At 36.6% G+C, this 17662-nt stretch overlaps 4 protein-coding genes across 5 annotated transcripts; 2 read left to right on the top strand and 2 right to left on the bottom strand.

Moving 5' to 3' along the window:
- Positions 1-820: 820 nt before the first annotated feature.
- LOC126802294 (ubiquitin-conjugating enzyme E2 7-like) lies at positions 821-3614 on the bottom strand. Its single transcript, XM_050529904.1, has 6 exons — positions 3515-3614; positions 3315-3417; positions 2842-2939; positions 2639-2739; positions 1609-1686; positions 821-1137 (listed from the first exon to the last, which is right to left on the bottom strand). Exons 1-6 carry the CDS (start codon positions 3564-3566, stop codon positions 1060-1062), a joined length of 510 nt encoding a protein of 169 aa, XP_050385861.1. The 5' UTR covers positions 3567-3614; the 3' UTR covers positions 821-1059.
- Positions 3615-6305: 2691 nt separating this feature from the next.
- On the top strand, positions 6306-7149 carry LOC126803262 (uncharacterized). Of its 2 annotated transcripts, none has more exons than XM_050531050.1 (3): positions 6306-6420; positions 6668-6735; positions 6851-7149. In XM_050531050.1, exons 1-3 carry the CDS (start codon positions 6318-6320, stop codon positions 6950-6952), a joined length of 273 nt encoding a protein of 90 aa, XP_050387007.1. In that variant the 5' UTR covers positions 6306-6317; the 3' UTR covers positions 6953-7149. The 2 variants fall into 2 exon arrangements, with proteins under 2 accessions (XP_050387007.1, XP_050387006.1); XM_050531049.1 differs by having other exon boundaries at positions 6862-7149.
- A 392-nt stretch (positions 7150-7541) lies between these two features.
- On the bottom strand, positions 7542-10211 carry LOC126802015 (uncharacterized). The gene is made up of 2 exons (XM_050529531.1): positions 10098-10211; positions 7542-9675 (listed from the first exon to the last, which is right to left on the bottom strand). The coding sequence occupies exon 2, from the start codon at positions 9416-9418 to the stop codon at positions 7910-7912; it is 1509 nt and encodes a 502-aa protein (XP_050385488.1). The 5' UTR covers positions 9419-9675; positions 10098-10211; the 3' UTR covers positions 7542-7909.
- A 4710-nt stretch (positions 10212-14921) lies between these two features.
- Positions 14922-16722, top strand: LOC126803397 (uncharacterized). The gene has a single exon (XM_050531206.1). It carries the CDS (start codon positions 15653-15655, stop codon positions 16649-16651), a length of 999 nt encoding a protein of 332 aa, XP_050387163.1. The 5' UTR covers positions 14922-15652; the 3' UTR covers positions 16652-16722.
- The last annotated feature ends 940 nt before the right edge of the window (positions 16723-17662 follow it).

The following is a 17662-nucleotide window of genomic DNA, read 5'->3' on the forward strand; positions in this document are numbered from 1 at the left end:
TTGCGTAGATCTGTAATTTATACATTAAGTTTTCAATTACGATCATCTTTTTGTATAAGAAATGATATCATATTTAAATTATCTTAATATATTTGATATATGTGGGTTCAATAGCAATTCCGGCTTTGTTAAGCAATCAAACCAAAACCATTGAACACATTCTACCCAAACTATTACTACATCTCAAGTTAGATTAATTTTCACTAATATCTTGAAACAAGATTATAAATATATTGAAACATAAACTCAAACGGAGAAGTCATAAAATCATAATTACAACGCAACTTTTGACCCATCGCTCTCCACCCTCCCTCACCAAAACCCTATTCGATAAACGGCAAAAACAGCTTGCACATATGAAAAACCTTGGTTAACTTTTATATGTATACATATCCCATTCATTATCACATATTCATGTTATGTGAATGATAGTAGACCTGGATAAAGATGCGTGTTCATAATCGTACTGAAAATGATTAATGATTTCATGCACGTCGTGTTCAAAGGCATGATGATAGCACCAATAGCGATCTCGTGACAGTCAATAAATTGGAAGAAATCCATTTTCGTGAAAAAAAAACTCTTTTGGTCCATATCATCCTCGCCTTTCACATTTCTTTCTCTTGTCAAACCAGAAATCTATGGTCCCTTAAATTTGTAGACACCTGACCAACTTCATACTATTGCTGTTAAGCATTGGCTTTGTTTAATTTTAGTTGATAACCTCCAATCATGAATTCATGATCGATAAGGTTTTCAAGTCTGACTGGTATTACATTTTACCTTTCAATGTCTTTCCCATAACAAACATTGCAAATCCTGTTTTACAGTTTACACTACCAGTAACGAGGACTTGAAAAGATTTTAAAGACAAGCCACACAATTCTAACATCAAAAAGAGCTTTATATAAATTTCCAATCCTCATTGCTGAACTAATAACAAAACAGCAGTTTCAAACCATCAAGATCAAATAGAAATTGGAATGGAATGATCTACTTGCAGACAGCTGACTCCATGATTAAACAAAAAGTACTTCTGGCCGAATGTTATCTGATGGGTTATAGCATTTCTTGAGACTTCCTCACACAAAGGCCTACTCTCTTCCTGAATCCGTCTCTATCTTCCCTCCATTGTTTCTGACAAAAACACAATTGATAAAATTCCAATACATGTCAGGAAGCCATATAGCTAAAACAAATGTGACTAACACAAGTTATACACATCAGCAGTACATTATTCATTCCAAAGTCCAAACTATCGCATCCATGCCCAATGGGCATTAGTAACAATCATATTTAAGCACTGTTCAGGAACGAAAAAGTTAAGACAGAAAATCTCATAGCTACATACAATTGTTTTTCATAGTTAAATTTGACAGTGGAGTACCAAAGCAAGCATTAACATCTGTGAATATTGTGAGGGCGTACTGAAAATCGCTCAGAACTATCTTATCAACAGAGTGCTAAGTTACAGAACACAAGCACTGTATTATTTTACATTGCTATTCCACAAATCAATACTGAACTTTGGCTAGTGCCTAGTAGTAAATGTCAATTGATAGTAATCAAAGTCAATAACAGATTACAAGAAAAAGAAGCATCACATACCGCAGCTTCAACATTTGCAGGAGATTCATCATTAGGGCCTGACAGCATTGATATTATACTCAACACAATGCTCTCAACCTGCACATTAACAAATCAGTCAGTAGACTACAATAAAAGGGGAATAAAGCATATTTACTACTCACTAAATTTATAGAACAATATAAATAAAATAAAATCTGCCAGTTGTGTGTATAGGACAAGACAACAGAAACTTGGTTGTATTGCTTAGACAAATGTAAACCAATATCAATCAAACTGTAAATCAAGATGGTGTGCAACAGAAGCAATCAAAGTAAAAATAGGGGTTTCCTATCGACATGTAAGAGAACAGTGTCCCATCTCGCAAAAGATGCCGCCATAGATATATCGAAACTAAGCTTAATACTCTCTTCCTCAGCTCCCTTAGCTTCTCTCAGCTCAATTTTCAAGATATTTATGACGGTATCTCTCATGAGACCAACTCTTATCAACAATTACTTATAGAGTTTTACTACACAGCCCAACTTTGCGATCAGCTAGAGATAATAAGTCTATTGCATTGAAAGAGACCAGAATGTCATCTCGTGCTAGACATGGTAATTGATATATTGAGACCAAGCTGCCCTAATGACTCTCTGCTTCAGCTTTTTGTAGCCCAGTTTTCAAAATATCAATGACAGTGTCTCGCATGAGATAAACATGGTCTCAACAACAGAGCAATAGATTAAAATTGTACTGCACATCCCAACTTTGCCATCAGCACCTAAAACACTGCAATTTGAAGCTTAAAACTCAGCTTGAAATAATGAGTCATGACCCTTCCAACTCCCACGCTTAAGCATGCATAGAATCCCATGTTCATTTTTACAACCGATAACTGCAATCAGATGGTAAAATCTACAGAATTTCTCTAGCTTTATATAAAGGTCAGATAGTTCTACAAGTCTATAACCAAACAAGTGAATCATCAACCAGGAGTTACAAGCCTTTCATTCCAGGGAAGCACAACAAACAATTTAACAACAGGAAAAAATACAAGTCAAGCACATACTGTATGGACTGGAGTCCAGCGCTCACTTGCAAGCTCGTAGCCATTAGGATCATCACCAGGGGGATGAAGAATTGAAATGCAAACCTTCCCATCCGAGTAAACTGCATTAATACAGAAACATTCACGAATACAAAATGGCACACTAATAAACTAGAATGCAATGAGCAATTAAACTAAAGCACATATAGAAGACTAGTAGTTACCATTGGGATGCCATATCTCTGAGGTAAACTTCACTGTAGGAGGGTTGTTTGGGTAATCTGATGGAAAGCTCATGATGGCATTGAAGAAACCACCATCACTGCAAATCCAAATCGCATAAAGAGCCAATTGGGTCAGTTCAACATTCATTGGCCCAAAATATCTATACTTATCGAACAACAGAACAAACTAAACATCCAACATTGATTAAGAATGAAGATTTTGATCACAAGAGAATGCACAATTAAATAACACCATCAATAGTAGAAAAACCAAAACCACACAGCATGCATTCACAAACTCGTGCTTCTTCTATTTCAAAACAATGAACAAAAAACCCACATGCAGAAAACACAAGACAACACACCAAAACTTTTAACAATCTTCAATCAAAGCCAATTAAAAAAGAACCAAACTTGAAACACAAACACATGATATAAGCACAAACAAGCTTTCAGGTTTTCAGAATACATACTAGAGAGTATCAGGGGGACCAATAATCGTGACGTTCCATTCAAAGATATTAGCCTCGTCGATCAAACCAGCCGAGAATCCATCAACTGGGTGCTTGCAAAGATCTACATATACACAAAACACAAAACAAACATAGGTTAAAACAATCAAACAACACCGAGAAAACAACAAACGAAAACAGTGGATGGTTGGGTTTGGGACATTTGAGTTGTTTTTGGAGGAGGAGACTGGCTTGGGTTACAGGAGCGTCCATTGAGGAGAATGGATGGTTTATTGGGATGAAAAACAAAAGAAGGGTGTTGGGTTTTATAGGAGAGAGAGAGAGAGAGCACCAAAATGATGAGGCAGAAATTGTTAATAAGCGAATTTACAAAGGAACCAACCGAACGATTAGAGGAGAGGAGTATTACTATTTGTGTTGATGCTTGCTGCCAAAATATTAACATGCCACATGCCGACCCATTAGCCTATATAGTTCCAACTTGGATTAGGGATACCACCCAAGAACAAAATCTCAAACAATATTGGTTTGGTGATACTAGTTTTTGTATTTTTATACAAATCGGGTCCAACATGAACTCTAGAGAAGATGGATTTCAAATGAAGTGATGGAAGAAGGGATGTTTTGTTTACTAGTGGCTGGATCGAAATATGGATTAAGGTGATTCTAAAAGTCGTTATTGTACTTAGAAAACGAGAATGTGACTACATGGCATTAAGGCAATTTTAGAAGTCTGTATTGTGAAAGGCGTGGGAAAAACGAGGATGTGACTGTTTATTATTTGTGTGACATGTTTTGATTTGAATATAATGTTTTGTGATATTATAATTTGAGTAAATAATGAGTATTGGAGATCACATAGTAGAATGCTATATTGTGTGACAAATTTATAAATATCAATGAATTAGAATGTTTAAAGTGTCAATTTCAACTTAATTTGACTTTTAGATGACACGAGACGAGTTCATTTCCTTAAATTCAAACATGGAGCTAAAGAGTGAGATAAATACTCTTAGCGGGAACATATTACAATTACAGATAAATTATTATATATATATGTCACATATCCCATGTGACGTACCATCTTAATGTTATTGGTCAATTTTTTACTGTGATTGTTTCTGATTGGTTCTTACATGTAAATAAACTTTTGTCATTTTCACCGCGTGCATATTAATTATATTATGACGTAATATGATTGGTTGTGTACAACACGTGAGTAGCGGGTATACATAATAATTACTCTACAATTACAAAGCCTCTAACCTTCTTTCATAGAAAATAAACATTCTTTCACGTCAACACTGCCTACAAGATCTCTCACTCTTTATCAGTGTTTATCCTAAAGGATCCTGTATCCCTACCATTGAAATGACCAAAAATGTGCCCATGCTAGCACCGGAGAACCACCAAATGTGGTAAGCGATTGAAGAACAGCAATGTTGGATCACTTTATTCCTGTTGGTGATCATGAGTTGTCCTGAACACATTTCACATGAGACTTGCAAGTAGAGCATACGAGCAATAACGCCCACCTCTCTTTATCCTTATACATGCGTATTCGTTTGCTGACTTTACACTACGATCGTTTTTATATACATCACTACGTACCTTCAATGGATGGATTCAATATTGCTCAGTGGTCAAGGGTATAAGAATTAAGAATCTAAAAGAAAACGTACGATCCTAATGTCATTGTTTGTCTTGGTGCGTAATTGGATCGACCTCTCATTTGTGTAGACTTGCATTCAGGCTTTCAGGTCAGCTAGAATGGAGGGTCCGGTGTTCCATTCTTTATGGGGAAGAATATAGCTGGAGAGGCTATGTTGCATCATGATGCATAGTAGTTCACTGCCCCAAAGCATGAGGCTGACCAAAGAAGAAAACAGAATAGTGGCAGTGTGCCCTTCCATTTTTGGTCACCTCCGACTTCCATTTACAGTGTGCCTTTCTTTTGTATGACTGGCCAATAGTGCGCTGATGTATATGTGTCCATTGCAATATATATATATATATATATATATATATATAGGAACACTTCTATTCCCGCAAATGTTTCTTTCTTTATTGGATGTTTTGCAGTGATTATCGGAAAAAGTCACAAAAGTGGCTTAGAGTGATCACAAAAATTCAAAACACAAGCAGGAGAAACGACCTAGAGGAAGTTGTTGGAAAACAATGCAGGTAATGGCAAGAATGATCAACTGATGCAAATGTGGCCTTCTGATGGATTCCGAGAAAAAGAAGCCTTAGTTACTTAGATATCTGACAGTAAAAGAGCGAAGTAGCATAATGCAGCAATCAAGGCCAAGTTTTAGATTTTTGATATGAAATTTCTCTCACACAATTTTGATAACAGCTTTAATAAGCTGGCTAGCAGGATATATTGGAGTTCATGTCCAACAACAATTAGAGGAGTAACTTCACCCACAAGCATATTAGGAGAAAAATGGAGAAGCGCCAAGACACTTTTAGCAAGAAAAAGTTAGCCAAATCAGAATATAATCAAGATCGACCCTAAAATGATACACCAGACAGAAAATCATGTCCCATATTAACAGTACTAATTCATTACAAATTGTCTCTTTGGAGCATGTATCATCATTGCTATGGTGAAAGATCTTCTGCCCTAAGTTCAGCACTCATTAACTAGTAAGTTGGATACACAGTAATTCTACGTTGTGCTACTGTTGTTATTGAAAGAGCCGGAGAGGATTAATGGCTTTGGTTGTTACATATATATGGAGGACAATCCAGTACCAGCTATGGAATAATATGAGTACTTGAGTAGTAAACACAACATGACAAGCTGCTTATTAACTTTGGATGATTGGAAATTTGGATTTGTGTATATATGTGGCATTGGATTCCCAGATAGCTTTATGATGGCATTTCAATATTTTCAAACAAAGATATGATTAGTGGCTAAGTGAATCAGTTATAAATGTACTTCTGCAGCACTTCCAATTCTTCCATGCAGAGAGAGCCACAGTTAAGCCAAAGATGAAGAGGAAACAAGTATCCATTGGTTATGCAATACTTCTGCTTATAGCATCTCTTCCAAGTCATTCCACTGCTCCTCTGGCCATAGATGTAGAGTCTGCAGGCAAGAGCTTATTAATTTTATTGGTATTGTGCTATGAACTAGAAATGTTCTAGCCCCTAACTGTTGTATGCATTGTCCCTGCATTGTCCCTCTCGCAAAGCAATCTACGCGTGACAGATTACATGCGACTATGTGATGTTTGTATACAACAGTTATAAACAGTTTTAATGATCTTTTGCTACGTTGGCGTATGAATGAAAAGCGAGACAAGTTAGTATGCTCACTCATTTTTTTTCTCTTGTTGCAGAACTTGATCTTCAAGTTGCACCAACAGGAAAGAGTATGATGGCCACAAAACACATCCTAGCTACTTGGGTGCGTCTACTTCTACTACTGTTGATTTTTTTTCTTTTCTTTTTATATGATATGTCAACTCAGACAACATTCTAGTTAAGAAGATGGACATATGTGGCTGTTTCTGTGATAACAGCTCAATTCCAGGAAGCTCGTTGCCTTAAAGAATGTTCACAAGGTCCCATCAGGGCCAAACCCCATGGGAAATCAGCACTCACCACCATTGATCCGGCCATGAATGAGAGGCCGCCCGGGGGGCATTATGCTAAGGAAGCTGGAGTTGAAATGGTTCCAAAGCTTTTTTGGGACTACATCAGGCGAATGAGTTCATGATCATTTGCTTTGCAGTTGCACTAATATTCAACCTATTTATTACATAGTGGCAGCAGGAATGTATAATCGTATTCTATATCTGGGCTAGCTCTTCGGTTATATATATATATATATATATATATATATATATATATATGTTATAATATTATGTCGACCTGCATATGCATTCTCCTCATCATTGAGTCAACAGCAACATGAGGTAATTTCGTCTTGGTTTTATTTCATAAATTAGATGAGTACGGGAAAGGCTGGCTTTATTCCCGTTCTCTGCAGAATCTGTTCAGATATCTTAACAGCAGAATAAATAAGTACGCCAACAGTTTTCTACAACGCTACACAAGCTTTCAGACCAAAAAAAAAGCTGCACAAGCTAGTGTTATATTTTTAAACACATTACAAGGTAGTGTCCTTTTAAAAAAAAAAATCAAATGCCTGCTATCTACAGCCAAATCGGCAAATGGAACTCCAGAGGAAACGAAAAGATACACAGATGAGGGAATAGTACACTTAAGCATTTCATTTATACAAAGAACCTTCAATCCAAGCACAATACGGGAATGCAAACTTATAATAGTGTTGAACTCCCTCACCAGAAAATTTCAGGGCAAAGCTACAAGCAAAGGACATACGGCTAAATCGACATCTATATGAACCAACATCAATTCGCTAAACAGTATGGAAAAGGAAAAGAAAACGACGCAAACTTTTACTTTCTTTTTCTAGGAGTTTAAAGTTTAAATTTTCTAATTGAAAAGAAAAAAAAATCAGATTTCATTCCAATAGATTTCCTCGGCGGAATCAAGTTAAAAACAATGAAACAGAAAAAAAAAAGTTTATTGCATCTGTCATATTAATGCCTCGTTCAGGTCAACAAATGCTCCCTTTCGTTCCAGGGAGAGGAGCGGAGGCACACACGGACCTCATGTTCTTCTGGTCCTACACGGCGTTTGGGCACCATAATTTCAAGCATTGTTCCCGTCTCATCACAATAGGCTTCCAGTTTAGCATCTTCGGGAATGCGGGTACGAAGAGCAATCTCCCTGACAAAATCCCCAGGAGGACAGTGCTCTGGTGCTGGATCTGTTAGCTTAAATGTTCTATCACGTCTCTTAATAAATGGCATACATGCTGTACTCACACAAGATATCTTTACGATCCCATGTGAATTAGTATTCCTCCAAGTGACTTTAACCCTTTGAAGATCTACAAAAGGCAAGCTGACAATGACCAAAAACCCTTCATCGTCCTCGTATATAGACTTTGCAGCTGTAACTGGCCCAGAAGCATTCTTCATCGCCCCACTAAATTCGCTAAACCAGGATGTTTCATCTGTGTGGATTTTGCCATCCAAAACTCTGTCAAAATGTTGGTTATTGGATAAACAGCAATCATTATCATTGCCATGCGGAAAAAGTTCCTTCTTCCTCTTATTGCAGACTGGTGACAGGTCCATTCCATCACTGTTTCCATGGTCTGATGGTTGTGTTGACAAATTCAAACCAGTACCATCGAGCAATTTTCTCTGGTGGGAATTTATATTGTTCTTTGATGGAGGGGCAGGCCGCTCAAGCTCGAATTCTGGATTCTGTATGTTCCTCCAAGAACCAAAATCACTTGCTTCAAGCGGGATAGAAAAGTTTACATCTCGGCCTGTAACCTCTGTCCACCTCTTCCTCTCTTCCTCATCAAGACACATGAGGTTGGGTGTCCTAACAATTTCGATCCCATGCACACATTGTGGGTTAGAGAGGCCCCTGTAGTGCTTCCTCTGCATTCGATGAGACCGCACAAAACCCCTGTCCACACTAAATGGGAAAGGGCGCTCTCCTTGGCGAGAATGTCCATTCATGTAACTCCTCAGCTGCATCTTCCCCAGTGCATTTTCAGGCCTTTCCTTGAAAACCCACATGTACATGTTTTCCATATCATGCTGCACCAAGAAAGCATCTAGCTGCAAGTCTGTTTTGTCGTACCCCGACACCCCATTACTGTCCCGAATGATCTTGCCCTTGGACTTCTCATTTAAAACAGGCTTAAAATAGAAGCTAAAGAAAAACCATGCACCCCAAACACTGTCAAGTCTCTTGTTGCATTTCCTTGCCACTTTGGGGAGACTGATTGTTGCCTCAGCCTCATAAACTTGAGACCCAAGCCCTACGTCTAAGATGTCACATGAATCATTCCAAGCTGGAGGAGGCGGGCTTGGTTCAGACAGCAACGGGAGATTAATATCAGGAGGGCGTGAAAGTATGAAAGTCCGATGCATCTCTCTCTCCAATTCATCATGTGCCAAAGAACCTGAATCCATCGACAACAATGTAGACAAATGGGAATTCTCGATGGACAGAGTAGTGAGAAGAGCTTCCCCCATGATTCTCCACAAATCAGCCAATTCCTTCTCCTGCTTTTGGGTTACAAGTCATAAACCCACTATTCAAACATTGTTCACCTCACTTTAACACATCAAAATGAACCAACAAAGACTGCAGATCCGCCACACAATCCGCAATCAAATCCTCCTTATGACACACAGCCACAAACAAATCATCCAAACAGTTGCACACCCATCACTCAATCCCAATCCACATTGAAGCACAAAAAATATCACAATCTCAATACAAGAACCACCTGAAATCCATAACAAATCAACAAAACTCAATCACAACCGTATCTCCACAAAACCAATAACACCATATTCAAAGCAAGCAAAGAACTTCACTACAACCCAATCCCTCCATTTTTCTTCACACAGAACTCATAACCCATAAAACAAAAACAAAGCTTCAACAGTTCCACCATATCAATAGAACACACAACACAGAACCTTACTTTCACAAGGCCACACACAACAAAGATCCAATATTCCAATACATATCCAATTCCCACCTTCATATCAACCAAACAAACAGACCCAGATATAAAAACCCTAAAAAAATATATTCCCAAAATGTATATGAGAATATATCAATATTCAAAGCAAAAACAAACCCAAAAAAAAAATTACCCAAATGAGAAAGAAAAAAATCAAAGAGATATTCTGGAGGATTTACCTATAGAGGAAGCTTTGGGGGAAACTAACAGCTTCAGAGGAAAATTGCAATCAGAGCCTCAAAAATTGAGAGAGAATGAGAGAAAGAAAAGAGAGAGATGGGGGTGGAGATAACGGAGACCGTTTAAGGAGACGGAGTTAAGGAGAAGAGACCTGCACCGGTTAGCAGCTGAGTGTGACGGCGTTTGGATAACGGTGAGCGGTGAATTATGTGCCCGAGATGGGTCAAAACAGGCGTCTCTTTTGGAGTTGGACCTTAGTGGGTTCAGATGGACGGTAGGGGTCATCATGGTCCGGCCGGGGCTAGTCTTATCATAAAAATTTAGAATTTAAGATAGGACTGAGTGACCGAGTCAAGAAAATTTAGGATTGGGTCAAGACTTTAATTTAGAGGCCCTCGTCCGTCCTACTGGCTTATTCCTTTAAGGCTAAAAAGGGTATGGTCGAATTTGGCCTACCTCTAAGTCGGACATCACGTTATGTTTATTAAAAAAAAATTAAAATAAATATATTGAAGTTATTTTTTTCCTCAATATTTAGGTATATAATTATACACCTAATATAAAACTCTTCTTTTTAACTTATAATTTTATTTTACATACATATATATATGATAAATTTAGCTAAGAAAATTATAAATATAAACCGAAGTGATTATATTCATATATTCAATAAATTTTTACTCAAAATCAAGGGTTATTTAACAAACATAAATATAAATAAAACTTATAAAATCAATTAAAAAAAGATAAAATCTATTATATATGTAATAGAAGAAACATATTTAATAAATAGAAAATATATTCTTATTAGGGCAAAAAATGACGGATTTTTAAGGTCAGGCCGGATTTGGCCCTAAAATGCTAATTATGACTGTGTTGTAGGGTAGGGTCAAGCTTTATTTGCACACCCCTTACCCTACCCTAATTGAAAAAGGCTTAGGTCGGCACTTGCATTAGGGCAGGTCGGGCCAGGGTCGGATGATGAGACCTAATGGACGGTTATGAGTTTGACCCGACCAAACACCTGGAATTCTAACTCTAATTAGTGCATGGCAACGTAAGTCGAACTTAACCGATGAATCATGTTTTTTTTATGCTTGAGAATTGAGATGATGTTACACAAGCCATTTAAGGTATTATCATGATTTTTTGAAAGACCTTTTATTGATTAAAATGTTTCCTTATAGGCTCTATGAATTTCGGTTTTAATTGATAACATTTTGTGAAAATGAACCTTAGTTGCAAGTACCATAAAGAAAGTTGATTCATGTGACGACATATATACGCATCACAAATTCACAATACATTAACCTGTATCGTTTTATGGTCGTTTAACTGAGTTAGTGTAGTGTTTAGTTTTGAGATACTAATCAGCGATGAATGTATATGCTAATTGAGTTTTTGTTAGACTTAGTGGTTGATTCAAATTAGGTTGTGCAACTTTTTTCACATCACTTATATAAAAGAGTATTCGTTTTATAAATTGAAAGGAAACGATAGAATAGTTTATCTGAAGAGAAGAAAAAAACACGAAGATTTGTACAAACTAAAATGAAATAGCTTGACATATATGTTGAGCTGAAGAGGCCTACCGGTTAACAACATTGCCGTTAGGAGGAAGACTGACGGCGTCGTTTACAAATGAGGGTAGCTTATCATAACAGAGGTTGACACGTAATATGGCTTTTCGAAATCTTGATGTCTATCACACGTATCACATAATTGTCAAAAAAGAGTCGTCAAAGATAAGAAGAGGACGCGGTGCGACACGGCTCACACCCAAACTCCAAGTCTACTTATCGCACCACCTCGGCACCTCCCTTATTTGATAACCCAAGTTCATCACTACTTGATCTCTCTAGATATTTTCAAGATATTTGGTTTTAAAAAAAATAAACCAAATAGAACTAGTTATATGATCATCCATGATCTCGCGAATATATTCGATCTTATTACAATTGTTTGTCTTAGTGTAACTGATTACGAATCCAACTTGTCAACATACATCTCTGAAGACCATACATTTGTGTAAAGGATATCGAATTGGAAACACAAACTAGGTAACTAGTACATATAGTCTCCCTTTACCCTTCATGAATGACATCGTGTTTTACTAGCCACCATACACTAAGCTCGTGCCCACTATTACAACAACTTCAACACATGGCTAGACTAGCCAAGTAATCTTCATTGTTGGGCTCATGGAGCGAAGGCGCGTTCTAGAATGCTCTATCTTCTTAATACTAATTTCATTGTTTTGGTTTTTGGACGAATTATTGATTTTTTATTATTAAATGAAGGACGGAATTATCAACCGTATGGAGTTGGTAATGTACCGGATAGTACCTTCACTATAAGTCAAGTGCTTAGGGTGTAAGTCGGATACTTGTTATAATCCAATGGAATTTGATAATGACCCTAATCATCTAAATCAGTGACTAAAAAGGTGGAAAATTATTAAATAAGAAGATAAGTGATAGCTAGGGTAGCTAGCAAGAAAAGCATTTATGTTGTGTGGTGTGTTTTACAGAGCCGTCCATGGCAGCTTTTATATAACTAGTTATTAAGATTCCATTTTGCTTATGTAAATTGAAAAGCAAACAAGCATGGATCGTTCTCCACTAACACTACTTGCCTGGCACAGAAGGTAGTTGCTCATTGATCTAAATCATTCCCACACAAGTTCAGCGTGTGACATAATGAGAAAAGCGGATTGACACCACTTGTAAGTAATAACGAGCTCATCGATGATCCACTCGAAATGATGGACCGAAATCTAATTTAAACTCAAACAAACTTGTACATACAATATACACGAATTAGTATTATGAAAATGTTGACATGTTGATTGTATTGCTTAATTTATCTCGAAAACTCTATATTTATTTGATCGTGCTTTCATCTGATGAATATGTGTCAATTTTAATAAAACTCCACAAAGAAACCAATTTCACATGTAAAAGATATACATAATTTTAGAGAACATATTCCTAAAAAGATATTGGCATTGTCTTTTCATCCTTCGATGTTATATAATGACATCGATCAGTGACATGAGAACATTCGACCTTGCAATACATTCTGGTGTGGAAGATGTGCAATGACATTGGGCCTGAACATTACTACTGAATGTCTGAATGTCCCAATGACACCCCAGAGTTACATTGCAGACTATGACTCTATGGGGTCATCTGTTAAGTCCATATTACAAAATACCACATTAGGCCCAAGGCACTGCATGAATTTTTCCGGCGAGATATGATCGGTAATGTGACTTAGGGGGGTGTATTCAATTCTGATTTCAAATGATTCTGATTGATTTATTATAATCAACGGATTCTGAAAATCCATAGATTATTTCAACTCCACATAGATTCAGTCAGATTTCATTGTATTGTATTGACCAGATTTGTCTTGATTTGCTTGGATTTCACAAGTGCATGTATGATTTTTATATTATTATTAAATAATAAAATATAGAACATGGAGAATTAATAAGTTGATTTTCTTTTTTAACAAATTACAAAATAATAATGTATTTTACAAAATAATAAAAATATAAAAACAACCAAATATTATATAGTGAAAATTGCAAAGATAATTAGAAAAGTACATTAAGAGGCTGCATACTTATTCATTCCGACCTCATTGTCATCATAGTCTTTATGATCCCTCTTATTCGCATTGTCCTCATTATTTTCATTCGCATTGCCTTCAATATCATTGTTATCTTCTTGACTTTCATTATCACCATTCCGTTGTCTATTTTCCCACATAGCTTCAGCAATAGTTTCCAAGCATTAGCCTCTGCTCTTTGTTGTAGTTGACTTTGAGAAAGTAGTTCAAGATTCTCGTCTTCCATATCAAGTTCTTCATCATTTTCTATTTCAGGAGAAAATTTATCGAAACGACATTCTTTATTGCAACTATTAGTACAATTATAAAAACAACCATCATTTCTTTTTTGCCTACAACAATTATACCAAATCACAAGAAAAACCCATAAAATTGATTTGAGCAATTAAAATAAAACACATGATTAAAATAAGAACATAAAAATTTTCGATCTTGTTGAGAGAGAGAGAGAATACATCAAAATCTCATGTTTAGATGCTTGATTTCTAACAAGCATGATATAGTGTAAAAATACTTCAAAATCCAACAAAATCAACTAATAAATGAAATCATTCAAAATCGATTGATTTTTGAATACCACCAGAATTCATAAGAGTTTTTGAAATCTTAATTGAATACCTTGAGATTTTAATGGATTGTTTAAAATCTTAATTGAATACCATAAGATTTCAAAAGATTCTTCAAATACAAGAAAATCCTATAGAATCCTAATTGAATACACCCCCTTTATTATTACACTTCTTTAGGGTAGACCATTACATGCCTAATGAAATAATTTATGGTTGGTATCTAAATATGCACACAGAATTATTAGAAACATGGTCCCAAAGTTTCAATCATAAGATCATATGGATTGATTCTGTTGAATGCCCACTTGTTTCCAGCAAACTACAGGCAAGGGTGTTACACTTGATGATATTCAAGATAAAAATAAGGGATTATTATTCTTCCTTTTCCATTTCGTTTTCTAATGCTGAGGTACATAAATTATCAGTATCTGTATATGGTCTCAAAATGATTGGCAGTATATTTTATTCTGAGGAAACAGAAAGGGAATGTGCATTTGTCAGAAGATTAAGATCTTTTAATCATGGGGTGTCAACCCCCAGTTATATAAGATAAAAGGTCATTAGCATTATGACTGGGAGTCAAAGACACAAGAATCATTAACATTCTTGCCCAGGATACTAAGGTACACTTTGATTAAAAAAGAAGAAGAAGGATACTAAGGTACAGAACTAAAGTTATACTTTCAGTTAATTAATAAAGTAGATGTTTTTCTCTACTCTAATTTGCTACAATATGAATGAGATGCTAACCTATGTCTATGAGTAAAGCTGGGAAATTTAGAGAGGTGTATTAGCATCTAATCAAATCAAATGACATATCACTGTCTTTGTCTTTGTGTTCCCATGTGAGCATTTCTCGAAGGGAGCGAGTCCTCTCCGCCATAAAACTAGTGAAGCCATCTGGCCATTTGCCCACTTTCATAGTCTTCTGTTAATTTCAGAGCTCCCAGTTTTATTTTCTTCTTGATTTTAATGGTCTAGTTTTGGTTAACTTTGGGGTTTTCTCAATGTGCTATCTGGGCCAGTTTTAGTCTTTACTATTTATTTGGTTAAAAGCAAGAAGCTTTTGTAATCATGATTCAAAGGGTGTGATTTTGGAGAGAAAGAGAAGGTCTTTAGTCTTTAGGTGATGGTTTTAGCTTGTGGGTAAGGTAGTGAGCATGCAAAGTAAAGAGAACTGGTAAAACACATATCTGGGTTATTGAGCTTTTCTTTTTCAGAGAAGATTGGAGGTGTTCTGTATGGTTTGCTTACTCTCCTGCAGGTGTTTGGTGAAATGCTTAGAGTGAAAAAAGGCTGAGTCTTTAAAGGTGATATTAGTGGTTTTCTGATGAGATTTGGAGGCAAAAATGAAATCTTTGAGTAGTGTAGGACTTGGTTTGAGTGTGATTTTTGGCTGCTTATTCTTGGCTCTAATTGCTGAGCTTTACTACTTGCTTTGGTGGAAGAAGAGGCTGACCAACAGAGAAATTGAAGATGACTACAGCAGTCCATCAAAGGAGGTGTTCTACATGTTCTGCTGGAGAAGGACTTCTAAGTCTTTGAGCCACATGGCTCAAAGCCCCCAACACCTATGTTCTTCATTCAGAATCACTGACACTCTTGTCCATGAACCAAGTGCTCAGCTTCAGCTTCATATGCACACAGCAAGAAACAATGATTTGCTGCTCAAACCCTTCGAAGAAGATGAGCTGGATGCAGAGCTTATGAGGCTGCAATGTGCTTCTGGTCCACCAAGACACCTCTTCACAATTGTAGAGGAAACTAAGGAGGACTTGGAATCTGAAGATGGGAAGTCTAGGTGTGGTGATAGGAACCAAAAGGGGTCAAGAAGTAAGAGTCTGAGTGATTTGCTTATCACAGTGGAGACACCATATTTGACACCTTTGGGCTCTCCAACTCTTTGCACACCTCCACTTACTCCTTTGGACTCTCGAAACCAACATGGATTCACTTTCAGTTCTCCTCTCTTCGAATCAAAGAGTGATGCAGAGTTCAACAAGTTAAGGTCATCACCTCCTCCAAAGTTCAAGTTCTTGCAGGAAGCAGAGGAGAAACTTAGAGTGAAATTAAAAGAACAAGCTGAGAAGGGTCTTCAGAATATTGATGTACCTGTTGAAGATAAAGGAAGTAAAGCTAGTAAAGCTCCAATGTCAAAGTTCTTTAAGGATGAGGATCAAGATGGATCTTATATCACCATTATTGTTGACAAGAACAAAGAGAGAGAGCTCAATCACCATCTTCATCATCTACAACACCACAATTCAGGCACTTCACAGGTACTCCCTCTAGCAACTTCACCTTCAGCATTCAGATCATCAATCAACAAGAAGCCCAGTTTACACTAGAGCTCCATGAACCATTGTGATCCTCCTTTTTTTATTTAATTAATTAAATTTTTGATTTTATCTTTGTTTTTTTAGTGGTGTTTAGAGGGTTTTTACGATTAGGTTTAGTATGGTAATGCCTTGTGCAGTGTATCTTGATTTGATTTTTAGTGGGGGGACAACAATTTGTGAAAATGATGGTGAAATATGGGTCTGCTGTGAGTGGGGGACCTATGGAGGACTCTGGAGTTTGTTTGTTTTTTTTTTCAGTCTCCATGTCTCCTGAGTTGTCTGATTCCTCTAATCTTCTTGTGACTGAATTGCTACTATTGAGCATCTCTGTTCAAGTACCGAAAATTCCATTGGAATCTTCATCTTATTGAAACTCCAGAATACTACAGAGCAATTCTTCAAACGATACTATAATTTCATAAACTTCTTCTGAGACAAATTCTATTTCCTGCTTTATCAGAGTAAGAAAATGCATAAACAATCATTGTGGCCATGTCCATTGTTCTGGCAACTTTCCCCACTAGGTAGGTGTTGAAGGTTTAGTTAATTTTAAACCTGGATTTACCAGGTTACTAAATAAACAGAATTTTAAAGCTGACATGACTATTTACTAAATTAAGGGGATGCATAGCACCTGCAAATCCTGCAATACATGACAAAGTTGATGATATGAGTGTAACCAAAAAAAAAAGTTGATGATATGAGAGAGATGCCTTTAGGCTTTTACCCAAAGAACAAAGCCAAAGCAAATGCCCGTGAAAGTGCCTTGTGGGAATTTGCCGAAAGGTGCATATTCCCACCTTGAAGAATCATTAAGCTCTTACTTTTTTTTACTGTCCTTTTGTATGGGCAATGGTTATGGATTCTTGGCTGAAATCATGAGCCTTAGGACTTTTATGTATACGTATTCGGACACCAACCCTGGAAGATCAGTATGTCGGAGTATGAGCTTGTTCAACATTAAGACTCGGTGAAAAATGTAATTTCTTGCACTTCACTACACAATATTCAATCCCCAGT

This window comes from Argentina anserina, chromosome 7 (genome assembly GCF_933775445.1).
Source record: "Argentina anserina chromosome 7, drPotAnse1.1, whole genome shotgun sequence".
Lineage (NCBI taxonomy): Eukaryota > Viridiplantae > Streptophyta > Magnoliopsida > Rosales > Rosaceae > Argentina > Argentina anserina.

Coding starts and splice junctions, on each gene's coding strand:
- LOC126802015 (XM_050529531.1), bottom strand. CDS start 9,418: ATGGGGGAAGCTCTTCTCACTACTCTGTCCATCGAGAATTCCCATTTG.
- LOC126803262 (XM_050531049.1), top strand. CDS start 6,318: ATGAAGAGGAAACAAGTATCCATTGGTTATGCAATACTTCTGCTTATA. Junction 6,421..6,667: donor CATAGATGTAGAGTCTGCAG/GCAAGAGCTTAT, acceptor CTCTTGTTGCAG/AACTTGATCTTCAAGTTGCA. Junction 6,736..6,861: donor AACACATCCTAGCTACTTGG/GTGCGTCTACTT, acceptor GCTCAATTCCAG/GAAGCTCGTTGCCTTAAAGA.
- LOC126802294 (XM_050529904.1), bottom strand. CDS start 3,566: ATGGACGCTCCTGTAACCCAAGCCAGTCTCCTCCTCCAAAAACAACTC. Junction 2,740..2,841: donor AGAGATATGGCATCCCAATG/GTAACTACTAGT, acceptor GTATTAATGCAG/TTTACTCGGATGGGAAGGTT. Junction 1,138..1,608: donor CTGCAAATGTTGAAGCTGCG/GTATGTGATGCT, acceptor TGTTTTTGTCAG/AAACAATGGAGGGAAGATAG.
- LOC126803397 (XM_050531206.1), top strand. CDS start 15,653: ATGAAATCTTTGAGTAGTGTAGGACTTGGTTTGAGTGTGATTTTTGGC.